Genomic DNA, 27,806 nt, shown 5'->3' on the forward strand with positions numbered 1-27,806 from the left:
TCTGGAGGAAACCTGGCACCGTCCCCATGGTGAAGCATGGTAGTGGCAGCATCATGCTGTGGGGATGTTTTTCAGCGGCATTGACTGGGAGACTAGTCAGGATCGAGGCAAAGATGAACGAAGCAAAGTACAGAGAGATCCTTGATGAAGTCCTGAGCGCTCTGGAGCAGGTTCTCAGACTGGGGCGAAGCTTCACCTTCCAACAGGACAATGACCCTAAGCACACAACTGTTCGGGACAAGTCTCGGAATGTTCTTGAAAGGCCCAGCCAGAGCCCTGACTTGAACCCAATCTAACATCTCTGGAGAGACCTAAAAATAGCTATGCAGCGATGCTCCCCATCCAACCTGACAGAGCTTGAGAGGATCTGTAGAGGAATTCGACAAACTCCCCAAATACAGGTGTGCCAAGCTTGAGTCTTCTTGGGTATGACCTACAAGGCTGTAATCGCTGCCAAAGGTGCTTCAACAAAGTACTGAGTACAGGGTATGAATACTTATGTAAATGTAATATTTTGTTGCATTTTTTTAAACATATTTGGAAACATTTCTAAAAACATGTTTTTGCTTCATTATTATGGGGTATTGTGTGGATTGAGGGGGGAAAACTATGTAATCAATTTTAGAATAAGGCTGTAACGTAACAAAATGTGGAAAAAGTCAAGGGGTCTGAATACTTTCCGAATGCACTGTATATGTGCGGGCTACTTGGAATTAATGAAACGTTTGTATAAAGGGAGGGGTTGTCTGTCACCACCAGGGCGGAGCAAAGGGATGACGTGTGGTAAACGTTGCCATATCAGAGTAAAGAATCCGCTATCCTTTGCATCGCTTTGGAGTAACCAGGATCGAGAGGGATCTGTAGTGGCAGGACAACTATTCTCATTGGATTAAATACATCCAATTCTTTGACATTTTTATTACACATAACACATAGATGTTTATTTGGTGGCAGCATATATTTCTCATGTAGGGATTTTGTTATTGACACATGCCGCTGTTGCATTTCTGCACAGCTCAGCTCTCTGTGTGAGCCGTCGGTCTGTCATTACAGTATCTACAGTTTATAGCCAGTAATAAAACACATCTACCTTGACCCACCGATCTAATTTCTGGACTCTCATCACTGCATTCAAGAGATGGACGAAGACAATAATAGTAAGACTCACTCACCGTCTCTCTCTTTCTCTGTTCCATGGTCATTTGCTTTGGTGTGTGGATGGACTGATATAGGTTATGCGCCGTAAAGCATGAGTCAATGAATACTTGTAACCACTGCATACATTTAATCAGAAATGTATTTGTTTCCCTCTAACAGTAAGGTATTAAGAAATGCAATGGTATTTTGTCAACTGTTGTCATAAATGGGTGTAAATATAGGTAGGGTATAAATAGCCTTTGATCATGACTCAGTTCCATTCTATTACACAAATCATTGGGCGGCTTCTGAAGTGGGGAATTTTGTTAAGATCCAAGACTCTGAACATTTAACATGCATCGCTTGCAGTACGGTTTTGGAAGCATAAGGACCTTATCTTTCATATCAGCGAGAAATCATTTAAAAAATGGTCAATTGATACACACCTTTGTACGGTTAGTGTTCCCACACGGCCATATCTCCACGTAACAGCGCTTGTTTCTGAAAGACCGACTGAAGACAAGAGGCGACCACCTGTGTTAATTAGCTATCTAGCACGCTCCGACCACCTGTGTTAATTAGCTATCTAGCACGCTCCGACCACCTGTGTTAATTAGCTATCTAGCACGCTCCGACCACCTGTGTTAATTAGCTATCTAGCACGCTCCGACCACCTGTGTTAATTAGCTATCTAGCACGCTCCGACCACCTGTGTTAATTAGCTATCTAGCACGCTCCGACCACCTGTGTTAATTAGCTATCTAGCACGCTCCGAACACCTGTGTTAATTAGCTATCTAGCACGCTCCGACCACCTGTGTTAATTAGCTATCTAGCACGCTCCGACCACCTGTGTTAATTAGCTATCTAGCACGCTCCGAACACCTGTGTTAATTAGCTATCTAGCACGCTCCGACCACCTGTGTTAATTAGCTATCTAGCACGCTCCGACCACCTGTGTTAATTAGCTATCTAGCACGCTCCGAACACCTGTATTAATTAGCTATCTAGCACGCTCCGACCACCTGTGTTAATTAGCTATCTAGCACGCTCCGAACACCTGTGTTAATTAGCTATCTAGCACGCTCCGAACACCTGTGTTAATTAGCTATCTAGCACGCTCCGACCACCTGTGTTAATTAGCTATCTAGCACGCTCCGACCACCTGTGTTAATTAGCTATCTAGCACGCTCCGAACACCTGTGTTAATTAGCTATCTAGCACGCTCCGACCACCTGTGTTAATTAGCTATCTAGCATGTTCCGACCACCTGTGTTAATTAGCTATCTAGCACGCTCCGAACACCTGTGTTAATTAGCTATCTAGCACGCTCCGACCACCTGTGTTAATTAGCTATCTAGCACGCTCCGAACACCTGTGTTAATTACCTATCTAGCACGCTCCGACCACCTGTGTTAATTAGCTATCTAGCACGTTCCGACCACCTGTGTTAATTAGCTATCTAGCACGCTCCGACCACCTGTGTTAATTAGCTATCTAGCACGCTCCGAACACCTGTGTTAATTACCTATCTAGCACGCTCCGAACACCTGTGTTAATTAGCTATCTAGCACGCTCCGACCACCTGTGTTAATTACCTATCTAGCACGCTCCGAACACCTGTGTTAATTAGCTATCTAGCACGCTCCGAACACCTGTGTTAATTAGCTATCTAGCACGCTCCGAACACCTGTGTTAATTAGCTATCTAGCACGCTCCGAACACCTGTGTTAATTAGCTATCTAGCACGCTCCGAACACCTGTGTTAATTAGCTATCTAGCACGCTCCGACCACCTGTGTTAATTAACTATCTAGCACGCTCCGAACACCTGTGTTAATTAGCTATCTAGCACGCTCCGACCACCTGTGTTAATTAGCTATCTAGCACGTTCCGAACACCTGTGTTAATTAGCTATCTAGCACGCTCCGACCACCTGTGTTAATTAGCTATCTAGCACGCTCCGAACACCTGTGTTAATTAGCTATCTAGCACGCTCCGACCACCTGTGTTAATTAGCTATCTAGCACGCTCCGAACACCTGTGTTAATTAGCTATCTAGCACGCTCCGAACACCTGTGTTAATTAGCTATCTAGCACGCTCCGAACACCTGTGTTAATTAGCTATCTAGCACGCTCCGACCACCTGTGTTAATTAGCTATCTAGCACGCTCCGAACACCTGTGTTAATTAGCTATCTAGCACGCTCCGAACACCTGTGTTAATTAGCTATCTAGCACGCTCCGACCACCTGTGTTAATTAGCTATCTAGCACGCTCCGACCACCTGTGTTAATTAGCTATCTAGCACGCTCCGAACACCTGTGTTAATTAGCTATCTAGCACGCTCCGACCACCTGTGTTAATTACCTATCTAGCACGCTCCGAACACCTGTGTTAATTAGCTATCTAGCACGCTCCGAACACCTGTGTTAATTAGCTATCTAGCACGCTCCGAACACCTGTGTTAATTAGCTATCTAGCACGCTCCGAACACCTGTGTTAATTAGCTATCTAGCACGCTCCGACCACCTGTGTTAATTAGCTATCTAGCACGCTCCGACCACCTGTGTTAATTAGCTATCTAGCACGCTCCGAACACCTGTGTTAATTAGCTATCTAGCACGCTCCGAACACCTGTGTTAATTAGCTATCTAGCACGCTCCGACCACCTGTGTTAATTAGCTATCTAGCACGCTCCGAACACCTGTGTGTAAACCTAACTCGGGAAGTGTAGTTTCATCGGATGGAGACACCCATAGCTCTATGGATCTGTGCTAAACTGCTACAGTAAGTGTATATTGTTTATTGTAATGATTCTTCTCGCGGTTGAAAGGGCCATATGTTTTGAAAGCCGTGTTGCAAGCGATTATTGACGTTTTTGTAAACGTTAACGCAGCATCGGGACTGTAGATCACATGTGCCAGTCGTGGGCGAAGCTAATGGCGGAGAACTGTAGGGAGAAGGCAGGATGCTGCCTGGAGTTTGAGAGCTAGGGTATAAAGAGCTCTTGTGGAGGATGGTTACTGGACACTTCTTAATCATCAAGTGGGACAATAAATGATATTTATCCATCAGGAGGGCATATACAGAACATTAAGAACACCTGCTGTTTTCATAAGACTGACCAGGTGAAAACTATGATCACTTGTAGGGGGGGGGTGGGTGCGCAACTCTACTAGGGAGGTGTTATAAATTTGCTATACTCAGCATATTAATTGAACACCGTGAGGAATGCGTAAAAACGCATGCAGCAATGTGCTTCGTCGTCAATTTGTCTGTTACGCTGACTTGCTTTGAAGTTCGTGCCGGAGCTTTAAGCTAGGCTAATCTTTCCATTATAAAGCAGTTCTATTGAAACGGGTGAAAAATATCAGATAAACGTCTCTTTTTCAACAGGAAAGTCGACTTTTGCGGTTGGAAGGCTTTCAAAACAGGCTCATTCATTAGATCCTTCAGTGGCACCTGTTCCGAATGGATTGATTTAAATGACAGTGCTAAACCACAGCCTGTGGTATTCAATACTGCTTGCATGATGTGAAAGAAGAGACAACCCAAGGCAGGGGGCAAAGGCCATGTATTGTAAACATTTGTCTTGAGAAGAGGATATCTGTTTGGGGGTTAAACTGGGAGAGTTTAGCAGACGCTGAAGAGGGGACCCTCTACATGTATCACTGGTCCATCCTGTTGCTGTAGAGTTAACCCTTTTCACGCTCTACATAACCCTTTTCTAAACCTATTTGCCCATGGTTAAATTAAAGGGAAATTTCACTATTTTTCAACTTCATATTAATCATCTCCAGCACCGGCCCAACATCAACCTACTGAATGTGAAAATGGAGGAAGGTGAGTGTTTCCAATGATATCATTGGTGTATATTGTAATTTTTAACCAATTATGAGTAGGCATTGCCTACTAATTGGTTGATATCATTGAAAACACTTATCTTCCTCTTTTTTTTGCTACAGAACATAGAAACGTGCCCTTTTCACATATGTTGAGGCAGTGCTGGAGATGATGAATACAAAGGGACATTTCACAATTGTTCTTCAAGGTTATGTTTCCGCCCTTCAGTGAATTGGAGTGCTGTGCAACGGCTCATTCACCATTAGTATTACTCGCCATAGATTTTATTCCTTTTGGTCTGTATATGTTTATACACTCAAACTCAATGGGCAGAAGAGGGAAGATTTAAAGGGCTGCATAACAATGGCTTGTTAACCCAAAACCTGGTCTTTAGGGAAGCAGTATCTGCATGTACAATACAAGCCTTTGTTACAGCATCAATGAAGGACATTGCCAACGTCAGTAATTTCCATTGTTCCCTCTGGGTTTTTAGGTTTTACAGCTTTATAATATTTATTTATAATTCATGCATGATCATGCTTAAATAACTAAGCTCACACTTTGCCTATGTGGCAGTAGTCAAATGAATTTATTCAAATGTTTTATTGATAAAGGGAATATCTGTAAAGCACAGAGTAGTCTTTGGACCTAGGAAGACACTGGATGACGGGGGTAGCGGTATGGCGGCGGGGGTAGCGGTATGGCGGCGGGGGTAGCGGTATGGCGGCGGGGGTAGCAGAGCAAAGAGGCTTGAGGTCCTGTGATCACACTGGGAAGATAAGTGCATGGAAAGGATTACATGTTGCACTGCATGAATTAAAACAACAGCATAGATGTAACACACACACACACACACACACACATTCAATGCGTTTATGCTGGCATGCTAAATTTACCCCAGCTAGTCATGTACAACAGTGCTGGTTAAAATACTTTTTTAATTCAAGCCAAACCCTTTCAACTGAAATTAGTGCAGTGCAGAGTGTAATGCTTCATAATATCATGGAGCTGCACTGTGCAGCATGCGGTCAAAGTTGGTGCATAATTTGTTTTCCATCAGTTGACTGCCTGGCTGCTAACTAGGAAGGGGTGAAAGGCCATGGTGTAGGATTAGGCCATTTTCTTATATGGGCTGATAATGGGCATGCATACTGCCTCTCATGCATAGAACACACACACACTCAGAGAAACTATGACAGTGAGCAGAGTAGAATATGAAATTAATTACTGCGTGTTTACTCCTACTTCTCTACACTTAGTGCAATCCTCTGTTCTGTTTACACGCCACAAGACAGATGTCTGCGCTCACGTTGTGACACAGACCCTAAATCCCAAGTGTTTTATGGCACCGAGTCTATTTATAGACATGTGTAGTTAGGCTAGTAGTAAAAGCAGAAGTCTAACTCTACTAGCCTAACTACACATGTCTATAAATAGACTTCTGCTTTAACTCTACTAGCCTATTTATAGACTGAATGTGTAGTTAGGCTAGTAGAGTTAAAGCAGAACCCACTACAATATAGAACTACAAATTGGCCAGCACTCACTTGATGCAGTTTAAAAAACAACATTTGAGCCTCAAGTTCCTCTGCAGGGACACTTTCAGCTTTGCCTTTATCAGGGAGATAGAAGGGAAGTGCTCTGTTTGAATGGTGTTTTTGCTAAGTGCTGTGTGTCTTTGACAGTATTTTCTGTCAGGATCCTGATAACTTTAGTGACTCCCTCTCTCTCAACATGCTTTTCCCTAACTGACTGTGAGAAACACCAAATGGGAAACTGCTTTCCTTCTATGCTCTATGGCCTGAAAATGTGTGTGTTTATTCTTTGGGGGATAGTTTGAGGTGTTGAGGGGCAGTTGAATCTGTCAAAAGGCTTTTCTTATCAGAAATGGCCAACTTGACAGAACTGCCTGTTGCAATTAGTTGAGTAAATGATTACTTTACCCCTTTATGTTGAATTCATGGCCCTTTATCAATCTCACCCTCTGGGCAAGGAAACATGCATGTTCTTTGAGAAGAACATCAATACAAACTGCTTAAGTCTTTGGGGTGATGAAGTTTCATATGAATCCAGACATTAGTGGTTTCCTGCCCTGAGTCTACAGTACATGTCTATTTTGTCAGAGTTGGCCAGCAGTCTTTGTTGTGGCGGTAGGGTGAGTGGTGTGGGAGGACTTCCTAATAGAAGTCATTATTGCCATGCTGTGGGTGGCTGGCGGCTGATCTGTAGCTTTAACACTGCCTGGAGGACCTTCTGGCTGGCACAAAGCATCTGGTTGCTACAGCCATAGGCTAAATGGCTACAACCGATACAGCCAGTCAGCTAACTTGCCCATCTACTCAGCTGTTTCTCTCTCTCTCTGCCCTGCTGGTTTGTTAGAGTAAGTCCTGTTTTCTTTACCATCCTGTGTCTTACGGTCTTCCTTCCACACTGTATCTTTAAGAAGACAAACATTTCTTCTTTGCAGGCCATGTGATATATTTTATATTTAAAACCCCAAAGGTGTTGACTTGATTCTTTTGAGATTACCAAAATGAGAATAACTATTTTTTCTCATCCTTAAAATAGCCTTTTCAGGCCTCCTACCATGTTGCCTTATTCAACAGTTTAGTGGAGATTTAGAAACATTATTCTGCTAATTTGGACCATTTAAGATTGAATTTATATTGTATTGTGGGACAACATTGAAGGATTAGGCTAGACAGTAGACACACACTCCCATTAAGGGGTGAGGAATCATTGGCACTGCAGACTTGGTTTAAGGAGGGATTGAGAGGGACTCAAAGGATCCCAGTACTGCTGCCTCATCTGTAGAGAAACACCATGTATGGAATTGATTATGGGAAATACTGTTTTCATTGCAATGGAAGAGAGGGTAGACTAGCACGTACAACTGTCTGGAAAGGTTGGCATGTCCCACAGATAATTTTGTTTGGATGCAGTATATTGCCCCGACTGTTTGAGTTATAGAATGAGGAGAACAAGACCGGGATGGAGTGGAGAGAGGAGTAAATACACTACCGTTCAAAAGTTTTGAGTCACTTCGAAATGTCCTTGTTTTTGAAAGAAAAGCAAAAAACATGTTGTCCATTTAAAATAACATCAAATTGATCAGAAATACAGTGTAGACATTTGTAAATTACTATAGTAGCTGGAAATGGCTGATTTAAAATATACTGCTCAAAAAAATAAAGGGAACACTTAAACAACACATCCTAGATCTGAATGAAAGAAATAATCTTATTAAAGACTTTTTTCTTTACATAGTTGAATGTGCTGACAACAAAATCACACAAAAATAATCAATGGAAATCCAATTTATCAACCCATGGAGGTCTGGATTTGGAGTCACACTCAAAATTAAAGTGGAAAACCGCACTACAGGCTGATCCAACTTTGATGTAATGTCCTTAAAACAAGTCAAAATGAGGCTCAGTAGTGTGTGTGTGTGTGGCCTCCACGTGCCTGTATGACCTCCCTACAACGCCTGGGCATGCTCCTGATGAGGTGGCGGATGGTCTCCTGAGGGATCTCCTCCCAGACCTGGACTAAAGCATCCGCCAACTCCTGGACAGTCTGTGGTGCAACGTGGCGTTGGTGGATGGAGCGAGACATGATGTCCCAGATGTGCTCAATTGGATTCAGGTCTGGGGAACGGGCGGGCCAGTCCATAGCATCAATGCCTTCCTCTTGCAGGAACTGCTGACACACTCCAGCCACATGAGGTCAAGCATTGTCTTGCATTAGGAGGAACCCAGGGCCAACCGCACCAGCATATGGTCTCACAAGGGGTCTGAGGATCTCATCTCGGTACCTAATGGCAGTAAGGCTACCTCTGGCGAGCACATGGAGGGCTGTGCGGCCCCCCCAAAGAAATGCCACCCCACACCATGACTGACCCACCGCCAAACCGGTCATGCTGGAGGATGTTGCAGGCAGCAGAACGTTCTCCACGGCGTCTCCAGACTCTGTCACGTCTGTCACATGCTCAGTGTGAACCTGCTTTCATCTGAAGAGCACAGGGTGCCATTGGCGAATTTACCAATCTTGGTGTTCTCTGGCAAATGCCAAACGTCCTGCACTGTGTTGGGCTGTAAGCACAACCCCCACCTGTGGACGTCGGGCCCTCATACCACCCTCATGGAGTCTGTTTCTGACCGTTTGAGCAGACACATGCACATTTGTGGCCTGCTGGAGGTCATTTTGCAGGGCTCTGGCAGTGCTCCTCCTGCTCCTCCTTGCACAAAGGCGGAGGTAGCGGTCCTGCTGCTGGGTTGTTGCCCTCCTACGGCCTCCTCCACGTCTCCTGATGTACTGGCCTGTCTCCTGGTAGCGCCTCCGTGCTCTGGACACTACGCTGACAGACACAGCAAACCTTCTTGCCACAGCTCGCATTGATGTGCCATCCTGGATGAGCTGCACTACCTGAGCCACTTGTGTGGGTTGTAGACTCCGTCTCATGCTACCACTAGAGTGAAAGCACCGCCAGCATTCAAAAGTGACCAAAACATCAGCCAGGAAGCATAGGAACTGAGAAGTGGTCTGTGGTCCCCACCTGCAGAACCACTCCTTTATTTGGGGTGTCTTGCTAATTGCCTATAATTTCTACCTGTTGTCTATTCCATTTGCACAACAGCATATGAAATGTATTGTCAATCAGTGTTGCTTCCTAAGTGGACAGTTTGATTTCACAGAAGTGTGATTGACTTGGAGTTACATTGTTGTTTAAGTGTTCCCTTTATTTTTTTGAGCAGTGTGTATATATATATTTTTTTATGGAATATCTACATACTGTAGGTGTACAGAGGCCCATTATCAGCAACCATCACTCCTGTGTTCCAATGGCATGTTGTTAGCTAATCCAAGTTTATAATTTTAAAAGGCTAATTGATCATTAATAAACCCTTTTGCAATTATGTTAGCACAGCTGAAAACGGTTGTCCTGCTAAAAGAAGCAATACAACTGGCCATAATTCAGCTAATTGAGTATCTGGAGCATCAGCATTTGTGGGTTGGATTACAGGCTCAACATGCCCAGAAACAAAGAACTTTCTTCTGAAACTCGTCAGTCTGTTCTTGTTCTGAGAAATGAAGGCTATTCCATGCTAGAAATTGCCAAGAAACTTAAGATCTCATACAACGCTGTGTACTACTCCCTTCACAGAACAGCACAAACTGTCTCTAACCAGAATAGAAAGAGGAGTGGGAGGCCCCGGTGCACAACTGAGCAAGAGGACAAGTACATTAGTGTCTAGTTTGAGAAACAGACGCCTCACAAGTCCTCAACTGGCAGCTTCATTAAGTAGTACCTGCAAAACACCAGTCTCAACGTCTACAGTGAAGAGGCGACTCCGGGATGCTGTAGAAGGTAAAGAGGGAAGGAGAAATATCAAGAGAGAGACCACACTTTCCTTGAGTAATATGCATCTTATTTCACTACTAGTAGGGGAACTAAATGGAAGCAGATCCAGTATTAAGGAGATGGTGAGAGGCTACATAGATGCTGGAGGCTACAGGGGTTGTGTTTCTTTGCCAGGCTAGGTAAGTGCTGCTCTCTGGAGCCCTCAACCTTGAGAACACAATGTATAACACCTCTTTGGAATTCACAGGCCTTCTAAAAGGAGTAGGTGTGCTGTGCTTGTATTTTCAGGGATTCTAGGTGTGCTTTTAGCTACTAACTACACTATGTACAGATTATGTATAGATTTTTACAAACATCCACCCTAACTACCCAACATAACACAGACGTCAATGAACATTTGTAGGTGTTCGGTGACTGTTATTTTGAAGTGGCCTGTGTGTCTACTCTTTTAAGCCTCCAGCAGGTCAGCCAATGACAATTTTACTCTGCACGGTTAGACAAGCAACAACATCCTGGACCTCCAGGCAACAATCGCCAGCCAGGGGTTCGTATTTGGTCTTCTCAGTCACTCATGAGGCTCTGCTCTGTGAGGCTCTGCTCTGTGGTCCACATGTTGGAATTTATTTACTAGAGGTCGACCGATTTTATGATTTTTCAACGCCGATACCGATTTAATCGTCGTTTTTCTTTTCTTATTTTTCTTTTTTAAATTTTATTTATCTGTAATAATAACAATTACAACAATACTGAATGAACACTTATTTTAGCTTAATATAATACATCAATAAAATCAATTTAGCCTCAAATAAATAATGAAACATGTTCAACTTGGTTTAAATAATGCAAAAACAAAGTGTTGGAGAAGAAAGTAAAAGTGCAATATGTGCCATGTAAGAAAGCTAACGTTTAAGTTCCTTGCTCAGAACATGAGAACATATGAAAGCTGGTGGTTCCTTTTAACATGAGTCCTCAATATTCCCAGGTATGAAGTTTTAGGTTGTAGTTATTATTGGAATTATAAGACTATTTCTCTCTACGATTTGTATTTCATATACCTTTGACTATTGGATGTTCTTATAGGCACTTTAGTATTGCCAGTGTAACAGTATAGCTTCCGTCCCTCGCTCCTACCTGGGCTCGAACCAGGAACACATCGACAACAGCCACCCTCGAAGCAGCATTACCCATGCAGAGCAAGGAACAACTTCTCCAAGTCTCAGAGCGAGTGACGTTTGAAACGCTATTAGCGCGCACCCGGCTAACTAGCTAGCCATTTCACATCAGTTACACCAGCCTAATCTCGGGGGTTGATAGGCTTGATAACTACATATGGTTGATGATATTACTAGTTTAACTAGTGATTATGTTAAGATTGATAGTTTTTTTTTTTTTACAAGATAAGTTTAATGCTAGCTAGCAACTTACCTTGGCTTCTTGCTGCCCTCGTGTTAGAGGTAGTCAGCCTGCCACGCAGGCTCCTCGTGGAGTGCAATGTAAGGCAGGTGGTTAGTGTTGGACTAGTAACCGGAAGGTTGCAAAAACAAATCCCTGAGGTGACATGGTAAAAATCAGTTATTCTGCCCCTGAACAAAGCAGTTAATCCCCGTTCCTAGGCCGTCATTGAAAATAAGAATGTGTTCTTAATCTGACTTGCCTAGTTAAATAAAGGTGTAAAAAAAAAATCTGCAAATCGGTGGCCAAAAAGACCGATTACCGATTGTTATGAGAACTTTAAATTGGCCCTAATTAATCGGCCATTCCGATTAATCGGTCCACCTCTACTCTGGACCCTGCCAGTGTCAGTTGTTGTGACCATTGGAGCTCTGGACCCTGCTAGTTAAAAAAAAAAAAAAACGACTCCACTGTCTGCCGACTGGAGACTACTAAACTCATTCTTTGGATGAGACGGAGGGATTGAATTAGCAATATAATTTGTAGACCCCTATTTTCATGTTTAATGTCCACTACCACTGGACCAGAAGGGTCCATTTTATTACCCATTTAAATGTACCTTCCCAACCTTTTGCCTTGCTTGTTGATCTGATAAATGAAGGTGTGTTTTGTAGGGTGACGTAATGGTCAGAGCAGATGTGGTGTAGGGAGGCTTCTGAGGCAGCTCAGCCTCACATCTAGCCTGGTTAAACCAAGCTGAATGCTGCACTCACATGGTGTGCTCAGTCTGCAGCGTTCAGTCTGGTTTAACCAGGCTAGCTCCCATTCACCGTCTCATTAACATCCACAACGAATCCGATCAGCCAGAGATGAGTCTTCCCAGACGGTCATATTAACCTGAATACAGACATCCTCAGGCCTTAGACAAAACCAGGCTACATTCTCTCCATGCAGAATGTCATCCATCCAACAAGCAAATGATGAGAAATGACACTCGTCTAAAATATTTGCGGTTAAAAGCAATAATGAAATTTGCATTGGATGATCCACATTATGATCGAAATAGACACGAGTGAGTTTCTGGTGAGATTTCCTGTGATCTTGGGAACAATAAGAAAATACAGCAGAGTGTTGAAATGGAACATGTCTTTTCTATCATAGATAACATTGTGCCACTTCAAACTTTTGTTATTTCTCAATTGAGAGTTTCCTGCTGTGCGTCAACTTGAAACTTAAATTGAAACTAATTGCATCAGTCACAGTTCCAGTAGGTTGTATAACCAAGAGGTTAACCCTGAGGTTAGCCAGCTAATTAATGGCTCTGTTTTGATGTTGAACTCCAGTCAGTGATTATTGTAGCTCTACATCCCTTCTGTTGTCATACAGCAGCACGTAGCCTACTATCATGGACCAGAAGGAAGTTCCTTAACTGGCTGTCTCACTACCTGACTCCCTGAAAACCAGACTCCCTTACCCCCAGTCCAGCCTACATAGGACTACGTACGCTAGTTAGGAACAGTCATTTTGACGTTACACAGGCTTTTGAGTTATTGTTATTAATATTGTGGCTGCAATCAATGTTTGGACCCCTTAGCTGTGTACAACCTCGTGCCAAATGAGTACTAGGCCTCTCTTGAGCTAGGCTTCCTTGTTCACTTTTAATTGGCAAGACATTGCTTTAGTTCTGTATAAAGGGAAGCTCTGAAGTAAAGACTGTTTCCACAACTCGTATATGCAGTGGCTTGGCTGTGACATCAGGCTTGTCATGTTCCTGCTTTATGAAGAGGCTACACGTCCAGTTACACGTCCACTAAATATCTAACTGCTTCTTAGCTGGGTTAATGAAGTCGGGTCAGAGACCCCTCTCTGGTGGTTACACACACAGAGGGATATGTTTCACTCCAGCTCTAAGCCCCTGGGCGGGTAGAGTTCAGGGCAACGGTTGCGTTAATTGAAAAAAATCACTTTCAATGAAAAATGAATCTGGATTGGTTTTATTAATAGAATATTCCCCCGCACATTTAAAAAGGGTTGGAAAACACTCATGTGGAATAATTAAGACCGTTAACCTAATACATGTCTTAATTAGTGGGAAAAAAGGCTTTCTTATTTCTTATTGTTGCATTGTCCATAAGGAAACTGCCAGTAAGCATTTCGTTGGATGGTGTATACCATGTGTATCCCGTACATACGACTAATAAAACTGTAAACTTGTATCTGCTTTGATGTGTGTGACTCTGGATAAACTGAGTGAAACGTTCATCGTACTGTAACGGTTGATAGTTAGTGAAATGGTCATGGTACTGTAGCAGGCTTAGTTAGTATAACGGTTATATGACTGTAGCAGGCTTAGTTAGTCAGTATAACGGTTATGTGACTGTAGCAGGCTTAGTCAGTATAACGGTTATGTGACTGTAGCAGGCTTAGATATAACCGTTATACTGACTGTCTTTGGGGCACCATTAAACTGAAGACATGTTTATCAAATAACTCCCTGTAATTAACTAGGAGATCGGGGCACCAAGGAAAATATTATAACATTATATATTATAGTATCTGACCGATTTATCTTCTGGTTTAAATGGTGTATTCTTTACCTCGTCAGTCTCATTCCAAACGTCGTAAATTGTTATCTGCATGACCCCAGTCTTCACTAAGTCATCCATTCATCAATTGTCTTAAAATAATTTATTTACTAAACTAAGTAATTCACAGAAAGCATACAAACAGTAGTTATCGTTACAAAGAAATGGTAGAGTAATGTACCCTAGTGGGCTACACCGGCATGGCGGCTTGTTAAACAAACAAGGGGTTGGGGGCAGCGGAGAAGGCAACAGAGTTGATAAATATTAACAATTGATATGCTAATCCTTTGCACATGAATGCTCACTCATTCGGGAACAATTGCAATCAATATATATTTACGCTCAGTGTGTCGTCGGGATCCTTGTTGGGGAGTTTTTGTCCTGTTGGAGAGTTTTTTTTGTCTGCGTTCTCTCTCTCTCTCGGTTAGAATGGATCTTTCAAAGCGACATTCGTTCATGTCGTTATAGGATGGATGTTTTGTTGGTCTTCGCGTTCAATGATACCGAATTTCTAGCTGCAGACTAGTAATTAATATCAAAGACTTGTTGTTATTCTGTCGGTATCGATAGTCTAAAAGTTTAACCACGTGGTATGGTTAAAGTTCAGTAGAGGGATGCATAGTCAAACCTTGGCTCTCTCTTCTGAGGTAAGCTGGTCTGAAGAAAGAAATTCTGGGTGGGGGTTTTATGCTGAACATAGAAAAGCTGTCACATGACGCCTTGTCCTGTCTGTGTCCCTGGGGGCGTGCCGATGACTGAGTTAAACTTTGTACAGAAATACAATTCTCTCACATTAACATCAGTACATAGCATCTCAACATATTCCAAATAGCTTTAATCTTATTAACCTCTCTGGGCTAGGTGGGACGAATTCGTCCCACCTACGTAACAGCCAGTTGAATCCAGTGGCGCGATTTTTAAAAAACATTAGATTATGTCAGGAGAGTGATTATTTCTGGCTGGGCAGACACCCATTTTTCAAGCTAGCATATAATGTCACAAAAACCCAAACCACAGCTAAATGCAGCACTAACCTTTGATCTTCATCAGATGACACACCTAGGACATTATGTTATACAATACATGCATGTCTGTTCAATCAAGTTCATATTTATATCAAAAACCAGCTTTTTACATTAGCATGTGACGTTCAGAAAAAGCATACCCCCCGCAAACTTCCGGGGAATTTACTAACAATTTGCTAAATTACTCACGATAAACGTTCACAAAAAGCATAACAATTATTTTAAGAATTATAGATACATTACTCCTCTATGCACTCGATATGTCCGATTTTTAAAATAGCTTTTCGGATGAAGCACATTTTGCAATATTCTAAGTACATAGCCCAGCCATCACGGGCTAGCTATTTAGACACCCGGCAAGTTTAGCCTTCACCAAAATCACATTTCCTATAAGAAAAATGGTCTTACCTTTCCTGTTCTTCGTCAGAATGCACTCCCAGGACTTCTACTTAAATAACAAATGTAGGTTTGGTCCCAAATAATCCATCGTTATGTTCCATCAGCGACTTTTTGTTCGTGCGTTCTAGACACTATCAGAATGCTAAAAAATTCTAAATATTCCATTACCGTACTTCGAAGCATGTCAACCGCTGTTTAAAATCAATTTTTATGCAATTTATCTCGTAGAAAAGCGATAATATTCCGACCGGGAATCTGCAATGAGCTAAACAGCCGAAGGAAAATACTCCTCGGGGTCGAATCGTGCACACGCCTAATTCTATTGTCCTCTGATGAAACACTTGGAAAAGGGGATTCTGTGTTTCAGCCTGAGGCTGCCTCGTCATCGTTCAGGTTTTTCCCGGGTTCTGAGAGCCTATTGGAGCCCTAGGAATTGTCACGTTACAGCTAAGATCCCCATTCTTCAATAAACAGAGACAAGAAAAACGACTCCTTGTCAGACAGGCCACTTCCTGCATGAAACCTTCTCAGGTTTTTGCCTGCCATAGGAGTTCTGTTATACTCACAGACACCATTCAAACAGTTTTAGAAACTTTAGGGTGTTTTCTATCCAAACCTGAACAATAATATGCATATTCTAGCTTCTGAGTTGGTGTAGGAGGCAGTTAAAAATGGGCACATATTTTTTCCAAAATTCTCAATGCTGCCCCCTAGCCCGTAGAGGTTAAATCATTTTATACCACCATTAGATGTAAGTCTCATCGCTGAGGCTAGTATATAAACCTTAGTATGGTAATATGGCCATATTGTCTCTAATGAGTTTTCATAAAATTGTACCAAACGGACCAGTTCGAAGCTGGATTCTTCACCGATCTTTTATACCTTCTCCAGAACATAAATATCGTTCGGTTCTCCAATTCTGTGAGGTGGAAGAATCCTTTGTTCTCTCCATGAAAACACTCTCTCTTTATACTGGGGCCATGAGGCAGGACATTCTCCTTTGGAATTTTACGACCCCTTCACACAGCCTTGTGTCAGAAGTATAGAGGTCGGGGGATGGTGCATAGAAAACCCAGAGGGCAACGTCATGACAATGGTTATATTACTGTAGCAGGCTTAGTTAGTATAACGGTTATATGACTGTAGCAGGCTTAGTTAGTATAACGGTTATATTACTGTAACAGGCTTAGTCTATCACATTTACATTTTAGTCATTTAGCAGACGCTCTTATCCAGAACGACTTACAGTAGTGAATGCATACATTTCATACATTTTTTTCTCCGTACTGGTCCCCCGTGGGAACCGAACCCACAACCCTGGCGTTGCAAACACCATGCTCTACCAACTGAGCCACACGGGATTACTGCGGCAGGCTTAGTTAGTTAGTATATAACGGTTATGTTACTGTAGCAGGCTTAGTTCGTTAGTATAACGGTTATATGACTGTAGCAGGATTAGTCAGTATAACGGTTATGACTGTAGCAGGATTAGTCAGTATAACGGTTATATGACTGTAGCAGGATTAGTCAGTATAACGGTTATATGACTGTAGCAGGATTAGTCAGTATAACGGTTATATGACTGTAGCAGGATTAGTCAGTATAACGGTTATATGACTGTAGCAGGCTTAGTCAGTATAACGGTTATATGACTGTAGCAGGCTTAGTCAGTATAACGGTTATATGACTGTAGCAGGCTAAGTTAGTCAGTATAACGGTTATATGACTGTAGCAGGCTTAGTTAGTCAGTGTAACGGTTATATGACTGTAGCAGGCTTAGTTAGTCAGTGTAACGGTTATATGACTGTAGCAGGCTTAGTTAGTCAGTGTAACGGTTATATGACTGTAGCAGGCTTAGTTAGTCAGTGTAACGGTTATATGACTGTAGCAGGCTTAGTTAGTCAGTGTAACGGTTATATGACTGTAGCAGGCTTAGTTAGTCAGTGTAACGGTTATATGACTGTAGCAGGCTTAGTTAGTCAGTGTAACGGTTATATGACTGTAGCAGGCTTAGTTAGTCAGTGTAACGGTTATATGACTGTAGCAGGCTTAGTTAGTCAGTGTAACGGTTATATGACTGTAGCAGGCTTAGTTAGTCAGTGTAACGGTTATATGACTGTAGCAGGCTTAGTTAGTCAGTGTAACGGTTATATGACTGTAGCAGGCTTAGTTAGTCAGTGTAACGGTTATATGACTGTAGCAGGCTTAGTTAGTCAGTGTAACGGTTATATGACTGTAGCAGGCTTAGTTAGTCAGTGTAACGGTTATATGACTGTAGCAGGCTTAGTTAGTCAGTGTAACGGTTATATGACTGTAGCAGGCTTAGTTAGTCAGTGTAACGGTTATATGACTGTAGCAGGCTTAGTTAGTCAGTGTAACGGTTATATGACTGTAGCAGGCTTAGTTAGTCAGTGTAACGGTTATATGACTGTAGCAGGCTTAGTTAGTCAGTGTAACGGTTATATGACTGTAGCAGGCTTAGTTAGTCAGTGTAACGGTTATATGACTGTAGCAGGCTTAGGTAGTCAGTGTAACGGTTATATGACTGTAGCAGGGTTAGTTAATTAGTTAGTGTAACGGTCATAGTACTGTAGCAGGCTTACACGGAACCCAAACCGGCTGTGCGCATGCGCCATCGTGCATACATTTATTTTGTTCCCCCACACCAAACGCAATCACGACACGCAGGTTAAAATATCAAAACAAACTCTGAACCAATTACATTAATTTGGGGACAGGTAGAAAATCATTAAACATGTATGGCAACTTGCACTTGCTAGCTTATTTAGCTAGCTTGCTGTTGCTAGCTAATTTGTCCTGGGATATAAACATTGAGTTGTTATTTTACCTGAAATGCCCAAGGTCCTCTATTCCGACAATTAATCCACACATAAAACGGTCAACCGAATCGTTTCTATTAATCTCTCTTCCTTCCAGGCTTTTTCTTCTCTTGACTTTATATTGCGATTGGCAACTTTCATAAATTAGGTGCATTACCACCACTGACCTCGTTCGTCTTCAGTCACCCACGTGGGTATAACCAATGAGGAAATGGCATGTGGGTACCTGCTTCTACAAACCAATGAGGAGATAGGAGAGGCAGGACTTGCAGCGCCATCTGCGTCAGAAATGGAACCGATTTCTATTTTAGCCCTTGGCAACACAGACGCTCGTTGGCGTGCAGTGTGGGTGCAATAATTGAATAACATGGATTTCTACATTTATTTTGCAGCGCATGCAAGCGGTGTGGTTAGCCTATTATTAATTAGTGTAACGGTCATCGTACTGTAGCAGGCTTAGTTAGTTAGTGTAACGGTCATCGTACTGTAGCAGGCTTAGTTAGTTAGTGTAACGGTCATCGTACTGTAGCAGGCTTAGTTAGTTAGTGTAACGGTCATCGTACTGTAGCAGGCTTATTAGTTAGTTAGTGTAACGGTCATCGTACTGTAGCAGGCTTATTAGTTAGTTAGTGTAACGGTCATCGTACTGTAGCAGGCTTATTAGTTAGTTAGTGTAACGGTCATCGTACTGTAGCAGGCTTATTAGTTAGTTAGTGTAACAGTCATCGTACTGTCGCAGGCTTATTAGTTAGTTAGTGTAACGGTCATCGTACTGTAGCAGGCTTATTAGTTAGTTAGTGTAACGGTTATCGTACTGTAGCAGGCTTATTAGTTAGTTAGTGTAACAGTCATCGTACTGTCGCAGGCTTATTAGTTAGTTAGTGTAACGGTCATCGTACTGTAGCAGGCTTATTAGTTAGTTAGTGTAACGGTTATCGTACTGTAGCAGGCTTAGTTAGTTAGTGTAACGGTCATCGTACTGTAGCAGGCTTAGTTAGTGTGTGTGTGTGGTGTAATGCAGTGTAAGAAGATGTATCAGCAGTAAGACTAAGAAGGTTTCTCTCTGTGATCTCTCTTCAGTACCTGAGGATCTCTCGCTGGAAGAGAGGGATGAGCTGTCAAACATCCGGCGGAGAAAGAGAGAGCTGCTGGATGATATTGAGGTGGGTAGCCTTGAAGTTGCTGTGGCTCAGCTTAGTAGCTGGCAAAGCTTTGAGGAAGAGTGTTGTTTTTCTGATATGCTCGTGTAGCTTTTATCATTCTGTCTCTGTTCATAAGATTCTAGTACAGTACTGCCTTCACTCTTGAATAATTTTCTCTGAATGAGCTTATTCGAAGATACCAATTATATTTCCTTTTTTTCCCCTCTCAGCGCTTGAAGTTTGAGATAGCTGAAGTCATGACTGAGATCGAGCAACTAACGTGTGTAGGAGAGAGGTGGGTGAACAGCCCATGGTCTCATTCACTGGTGCTCGCATTTGATTTTCACTGTTCTAACTAGAAGACTGAACAAGTATGTGGTGTGCAGTGCTTTCAATCAGGTGATCTGTGCCTATGCAGAGATTTCAATCAGTCTTAGCTGGTGCACCATATCTAATGTCCTTACCCAAAATGTGACTGAACTATTTTATAATCTCATCTATCAGCCTGCTCAGTTTCCTATCATTAGTTGATTCAATCTGGCTCAATGTATACAGCACTAATGTGTCTGTCTGAACAGCTGAAGGTTAAAAAGGTACCTTTTTACATGTAATGTTGCTGTTTTTGAAGTTGGTTGGTTGTATAGAAGGTTATTCATGGTTTTTCTTCCATGTCATGTCTCACAGCAAAATTACACAGAGGAACAAACAGATTGCCATGGGGAGGAAGAAATTCAACATGGATCCTAAGAAGGTATTTTCAGGTTGAAATGTTTGACCAGAGCCTCAGGGTTCAGGGATGGCCACGTCTTCAGTCTTTTATTTCAGCTCTGGGATAGCTTTTGGCGGGGTTATGTCCAGCAATATTCCCCTGTGATATAAAAAGCTATGTCCACTGTCTGTCGTCCATCTTGTGTTCCAGGGGATCCAGTTTCTCCTGGAAAACGACCTTCTGCAGCACACCCCAGAAGACATCTCTCAGTTCCTCTACAAGGGTGAGGGCCTGAACAAGACTGTCATCGGAGATTACTTAGGGGAGAGGTAAGTCATCCCATCTACAGTGGCTTGTGCAAGTTTTCACCCCCTAGGCATTTTTCCTATTTTGTTGCCTTACAACCTGGAATTAAAATTGATTTTTTTGGGGGGGTTTTATCATTTGATTTACACAACATGCCACACAAAATATTTTTTTATTGTGAAACAAACAAGAAATGACACAACTGAACTTGAGCGTGCATAACTATTCACCCCCCCTAAAGTCAATACTTTGTAGAGCCACCTTTTGCAGCAATTACTGCTGCAAGTCTCTTGGGGTATGTCTCTAAGCTTGGCACATGTAGCCACTGGGACTTTTGCCAATTCTTAAAGACAAAACTGCTCCAGCTCCTTGAAGTTGGATGGGTTCCGCTGGTGTACAGCAATCTTTAAGTCATAGCACAGATTCTCAATTGGATTGAGGTCTGGGCTTTGACTAGGCCATTCCAAGACATTTAAATGTTTCCTCTTAAACCACTAAAGTGTTGCATTAGCAGTATGCTTAGGGTTATTGTCCTGAAGGAAGGTGAACCTCCGTCCCAGTCGCAAATCTCTGGAAGACTTGAAACAGGTTTCCCTCAAGTTGCGCCATCCATCATTCCTTTAATTCTGACCAGTTTCCCAGTCCCTGCGATGGAAAAACATCCCCACAGCATGATGCAGCCACCACCATGCTTCACTGTGGGGATGGTGTTCTCGGGGTGATGAGAGGTATTAGGTTTGCACCAGACAGTGTTTTCCTTGATGGCCAAAAAGCTCAATTTTAGTCTCATCTTACCAGAGTACCTTCTTTCATATGTTTGGGGAGTCTCCCACATGCCTTTTGATGAACACCAAATGTGTTTGTTTCTTTAAGCAATGGCTTTTTTTGTGGCCACTCTTCCGTAAAGCCCAGCTCTGTGGAGGGATTGGCTTAAAGTGGTCCTATGGACAGATACTCCAATCTCTGCTGTGGAGCTTTACAGCTCCTTCAGGGTTATATTTGGTCTCTTTGTTGCCTCTCTGATTAATGCCCTCCTTGCCTGGTCTGTGAGTTTTGGTGGGCTGCCCTCTCTTGGCAGGTTTGTTGTGGTGCCATATTCTTTCCATTTTTGAATAATGGATTTAATGGTGCTGCGTGGGATGTCCAAAGTTTCGGATATTTTTTTTTTATAACCCTGATCTGTACTTCTCCACAACTTTGTCCCTGACCTGTTTGGAGAGCTCCTTGGTCTTCATAGTGCCCCTTGCTTAATGGTGTGGCAGACTCTGGGGCCTTTCAGAACAGGTGTGTGTGTGTGTGTGTGTATATACTGAGATCATGTGCACACTGGTGGACATTATTTAACTAATTATGTGACTTCTGGAGGTAACTGGTTGCACCAGATCTTATTTAGGGGCTTCATAGCAAAGGGGGTGAATACATATGCACGCACCACTTTTCCGCTTTGAATTTTTTTGAATTTTTTGAAACAGTCATTTTTTTCACTTCACCAATTTGAACTATTTTTTGAATGTCCATTACATGAAATCAAACTAAAAATCTATTTAAATTACAGGTTGTAATGAAACTAATAGGAAAAATACCAAGGGGGTGAATACTTTTGCAAGGCACTGTATCTGCCTTGTAGAGATATTGTTTTCCCTCCCTGTCATGCTTGTAAAGCCGTGCTGCAGATTTATGTCCACCTCTTGATTGTCCATTCGTTCCCTGATTCTGAGGCCCTCTCCGTGGGTTATTATGGTCTGGATTTATTGATGAACGTGGCCACCTGGTTCCCTCAGAATACAAATCACCTTGGCAACGATTTGTCTTGGGTGTCTCGCCACCCCACTGTGAACACCTGACTAGCCATAAAAATACTTAATTTCGCCATTTAACTCAGCGCAGAAACACACTCTCAGGTAAGAGGTTGGGGGCCGGCTTGGGACTAGAGATACAGCAGTTTATGACTTAAAGACAACACTGTTGGCAGCTTCAGATGACTCACTACATGACCAAAAGAATGAACACCTGCTCGTCAAACGTCTCATTTCAAAACCAAGGGCAATAATGCAGTTGGTCCCCCCTTTGCTGCTATAACAGCCTCCACTCTTCTGGGAAGGCTTTCCACTAGATGTTGGAACATTACAGCGGGGACTTGCGATCATTCAGCCACGAGCATTAGTGAGGTGAGGCACTGATGTTAGGCGACTAGGCCTGGTTTGCAGTGGACGTTCCAATTCATCCCAAAGGTGTTCGATGGGGTTGAGGTTAGAGCTTTTTGCAGGACAGTCAAGTTCTTCCACACTGATCTCAACAAACCATTTTTGCATGGACCTCGCTTTGTGCACGAGGGCATTGTCATGCTGTAGTGTTAAGGTTTCCGCTGGTGTACAGCCTAGCCCGAAAAAGGATAAATAGCCCCAGAACGTTATTCCTCCTCCACCAAACTTTACAGTTGGCATTCGGGCATGTAGCCTTCTCCTTGCATCCGCCAAACCCAGGGTCGTCCATTGGCCTGCCAGATGGGGATGCGTGTTTCATCAATCCAGAGAACACATTTCCACTGCTCCAGAGTCCAATGGCTGTGCGCTTTACACCACTCCAGCCAACACTTGGCATTGCGCATGGTGCTTTCATGAAGCTCACGACGAACAGTTCTTGTGCTGACGTTGCTTCCAGAGGCATTTTGGAACTCGGTAGTGAGTGCTGCAACCGAGGACAGGCTATTTTTATGCGCTACGCGCTTCAGCACTCGGCAGTCCCATTCTGCGAGCTTGTGTGGCCTACCACTTTGCGGCTGAGCTGTTGTTGCTCCTAGACGTTTCCACTTCACAGCACATACAGTTGACTGGGGCAGCTCTAGTAGGGCACAAATTTGATCAACTGACTTATTGGAAAGGTGGCATGTTAAAAGTCACTGAGCTCTTCAGTAAGGCCATTCAACTGACAATGTTTGTCTGTGGAAATTGCATGGCTGTGTGCTCGATTTTTATACACCTGTCAGCAACAGGTGTGGCTGAAATAGCCGAATTCACTAATTTGAAGGGGTGTCCACATACTTTGTTTCGTTCGTTCGTTTGTCAGGATGTTAGGTTAAATGAAGAACAGAAGGAATAGAGAAATGTATTGAAAGAGATGTGCAGCGTGACAGACAGTGTGCGCGTGTTTGAGTCAGTCAAAAATTTAGTCTGCAGGTTAAATGTATGATCCCCATACTTTCCAGGCTCTAAGCCCAGAGCGAATGATCAAAGAGCCAGCCCACTCACTGGTAATAACTGTAAACACAGGTAGGGTGGCTATACTACTATTTGTCCTAATTAGGTTTCAGATCCTCCCGTAAACTCATTACACACATTGTAATTACAGATGTGTGAGCGAGATGAGCCCTTATGGAAGGTAACGGATTTTGCACATGTAAAACCATGTCGTTTTGGAACATTTCACATGTAATGGTATTTCATATGTGGATTTTCACATGTGATCACATCATTTATCACGTGGATTAATGGTGATTCCCTGAACAGTGGATAGGATGTCAACGGAACATCACAAAATAGTCGCAGTATTACATACAGTGTATTCGGCAAGTATTCAAACCTTGAGACTTTTTTCACATTTTGTTACGTTACAGCCTTATTCTAAAATTGATTAAATAACTTTTTTTTCCCTCCCTACACACAATACCCCATAATAACGGAAACAGGTTTTTAGAATTTACATAAGTATTCAGACCATTTGTTATGAGACTCAAAATTGCGCTCACATGCATCCTGTTTCCATTGATCATCCTTGATGTTTCTACAACTTGTGGTAAATTCAATTGATTGGACATGATCTGCAAAGGCACAAACCTGTCTATATAAGTTCCAACAGTTGACAGGGCATGTCAGAACGAAAACCTAGCCACAAGGTCGAAGGAATTGTCCATGGAGCTCCGAGACAGTATTGTGTCACGGCACAGATCTGGGGAAGGGTACCCCAAAGATTCTGCAGCATTGAAGGTCCCCAAGAAAATAGTGGCCTCCATCATTCTTAAATGGAATAAGTTTTCTAACCACCAAGACTCTTCCTAGAGCTGGCCGCCTGGCCAGACTGCGCAATCGGGGGAGAATGGGCCTTGGTCAGGGAGGTGACCAAGAACACTACGGTCACTCTGACAGAGTTCCTTTGTGGGAGAACCTTCCAGAATGACAACCATCTTTGCAGCACTCCGCCAATCAGGCCTTTATGGTAGAGTGGCCAGACGGAAGCCGCTCCTCAGGAAAAGGCACATGACATCCCGCTTGGAGTTTGCCAAAAGGCACCTAAAGGACTCTCAGACCATGAGAAACAATATTATCTGGTCTGTTGAAACCAAGATTGAACTCTTTGGCCTGAATGCCAAGCGTAACATCTGGAGGAAACCTGGCACCATCCCTACAGTGAAGCATGGTGGTGGCAGCATTATGCTGTGGGGATGTTTTTTAGCAGCAGGGACTGGGAGACTAGTCAGGATCAAGGGAAAGATGAACAGAGCAAAGTTAAGAGATCCTTGATGAAAACCTGCTCCAGAGCGCTCAGGACCTCAGACTGGGGCGACGGTTCACTTTCCAACAGGACAACGATCCTAAGTACACAACCAAGACAACGCAGGAGTGGCTTTGGGATAAGTCTCTGAATGTGCTTGAGTGGCCCAGCCAGAGCCCTGACTTGAACCCGATCGAACATCTCTGGAGTGACCTGAAAATAGCTGTGCAGTGACGCTCCCCATCCTATCTGACAGCTTGAAAGGATCTGGCAGAGAAGAGTGGAAGAAACTCCCCAGATACAGGTATGCCAAGCTTGTAGCGTTATACCCAAGAAGACTCGAGGCTGTAATTGCTGCCAAAGGTGCTTCAACAAAGTACTGAGTAAAGGGTCTGAATACTTGTGTAAATGTGATATTTCAGTTTTAATTTGTAATAAATTACAAAAATTTCTAAACCTGTTTTTGCTTTGTCATTATGGGGTATTGTGTGTAGATTGAGGGGGGGAAACAATTCTAATCAATTTTAGAATAAGGTTGTAATGTAACAATGTGGAAAAAGTCAAGGGGTCTGAATACTTTCCGAACGCACTGTATTTGACACACGTTACCATATGATTACACTATGTTTATTTATACAGTAACTATTTTTCAACATGTCGTCACCTGGGATTTGAACCCACAACCTCTTGGTTCACGGCATTCTGATCTTCCTGCTACGCCACAATGTCTGTGTTAACTGATTTTCACCTGTATTCCTACACTTTGGACTTCAAAGTAAATCTCAGCGTTGTTGAAAATACTCTGAAGAAAAACTATATTTATCATAGTGATACAGGAGTATCATTAAAACCGAATAATATGCCCCACCAACATTAGACAACTATACAGAAAACCCTCAAATTTATGAAATAAGTAAATTATATCAATGTTGAGAGAATAATCAGATTAACTGATAAGTAAAATAGCAGTCAGATGGCACTCTGTTGCTCAGTGTAGAGATGTACTATAGGTCATGAATGTGTAGGGGACTTCTGAGAATGCTACAGACTTTGTGGTGCAGCAGAAAGATAAAATATGTATGCTTAACTGTAATCATAATCTCATTAAAGATTTTATTTTACACAGCATTCTGCTTCCCTTCATTTCTTCCCTTACAAAAAACACATGACAATGCTAATTAAATATAATCACGTGTATTAAATTTAGTTTCACATGTGAGGACAATAACATGTTTTCGTCTCACATTGAAAATTCACATGTGAAATTGGATTTTCACACGTGAACATCGGACTCTGTTTTACGTGTGAAAATAAAATTTTGCTGTCCCCTTAGCAGAAAAACACCCCCAAAGCATAATGTTTCCACCTCCATTTTTGACGGTGGGGATGGTGTTCTTGGGGTCATAGGCAGCATTCCTCCTCCAAACACGGTGAGTTGAGTTGATGCCAAAGAGCTCCATTTTGGTCGCATCTGACCACAACACTTTCACCCAGTTGTCCTCTGAATCATTTAGATGTTCATTGGCAAACTTCAGACGGGCATGTATATGTGCTTTCTTGAGCAGGGGGACCTTGCGGGCACTGCAGGATTTCAGTCCTTCACGGCGTAGTGTGTTACCAATTGTTTTCTTGGTGACTATGGTCCCAGCTGCCTTGAGATCATTGACAAGATCCTCCCGAGTAGTTCTGGGCTGATTCCTCACCGTTCTAATGATCATTGCAACTCCACGAGGTGAGATCTTGCATGGAGCCCCAGGCCGAGGGAGATTGACAGTTCTTTTGTGTTTCTTCCATTTGCGAATAATCGCACCAACTGTTGTCACCTTCTCACCAAGCTGCTTGGCGATGGTCTTGTAGCCCATTCCAGCCTTGTGTAGGTCTACAATCTTGTCCCTGACATCCTTGGAGAGCTCTTTGATCTTGGCCATGGTGGAGAGTTTGGAATCTGATTGATTGCTTCTGTGGACAGGTGTCTTTTTTATACAGGTAACAAACTGAGATTAGGAGCACTCCCTTTAAGAGTGTGCTCCTAATCTCAACTTGTTACCTGTATAAAAAGACACCTGGGAGCCAGAAATCTTTCTGATTGAGAGGGGGTCAAATACTTATTTCCTTCGTTTAAAATGCAAATAATTTTATAACATTTTTGACATGTGTTTTTCTGGATTTTTTTGTTATTCTGTCTCTCACTGTTCGAATAAACCTACCATTAAAATTATAGACTGATAATTTCTTTGTCAGTGGGCAAATGTACAAAATCTGCAGGGGATCAAATACTTTTTTCCCTGTGTGTGTGTGTGTGTATATGTGTATATATATGTGTGTGTGTGTGTGTGTATATATGTGTATATGTGTGTGTATATGTGTGTATATATGTGTGTGTATATATATGTGTGTGTGTGTGTGTGTGTATATATGTGTATATATATGTGTGTGTGTGTGTATATATGTGTATATATATATATGTGTGTGTGTGTGTATATATATGTGTGTGTATATATGTGTATATAGGATAGTGTGTTGTGTGTATATATATGTGTTGTGGTATGATAGTTGTATATAATATATGTGTGTGTGT

General features: G+C 42.6%; 1 protein-coding gene across 2 annotated transcripts in view; it reads left to right on the top strand.

The window, feature by feature from the left end:
• Window positions 1-839: 839 nt before the first annotated feature.
• Window positions 840-27,806, top strand: part of LOC115152906 (cytohesin-3) — a 45,931-nt gene continuing 18,964 nt past the window's right edge. The window contains exons 1-5 of one of the 2 annotated variants that reach the window (XM_029697829.1): window positions 840-1,157; window positions 19,664-19,746; window positions 19,956-20,020; window positions 20,410-20,476; window positions 20,645-20,763. In XM_029697829.1, coding sequence (XP_029553689.1) covers window positions 1,139-1,157; window positions 19,664-19,746; window positions 19,956-20,020; window positions 20,410-20,476; window positions 20,645-20,763 — 353 coding nt within the window. In that variant the 5' untranslated portion in view covers window positions 840-1,138. Of the gene's footprint in view, window positions 1,158-3,817; window positions 3,925-19,663; window positions 19,747-19,955; window positions 20,021-20,409; window positions 20,477-20,644; window positions 20,764-27,806 lie in introns of those variants that run through there. The other variant, XM_029697830.1, reaches the window with a different exon arrangement.

This window comes from Salmo trutta, chromosome 18, assembly GCF_901001165.1.
Source record: "Salmo trutta chromosome 18, fSalTru1.1, whole genome shotgun sequence".
Lineage (NCBI taxonomy): Eukaryota > Metazoa > Chordata > Actinopteri > Salmoniformes > Salmonidae > Salmo > Salmo trutta.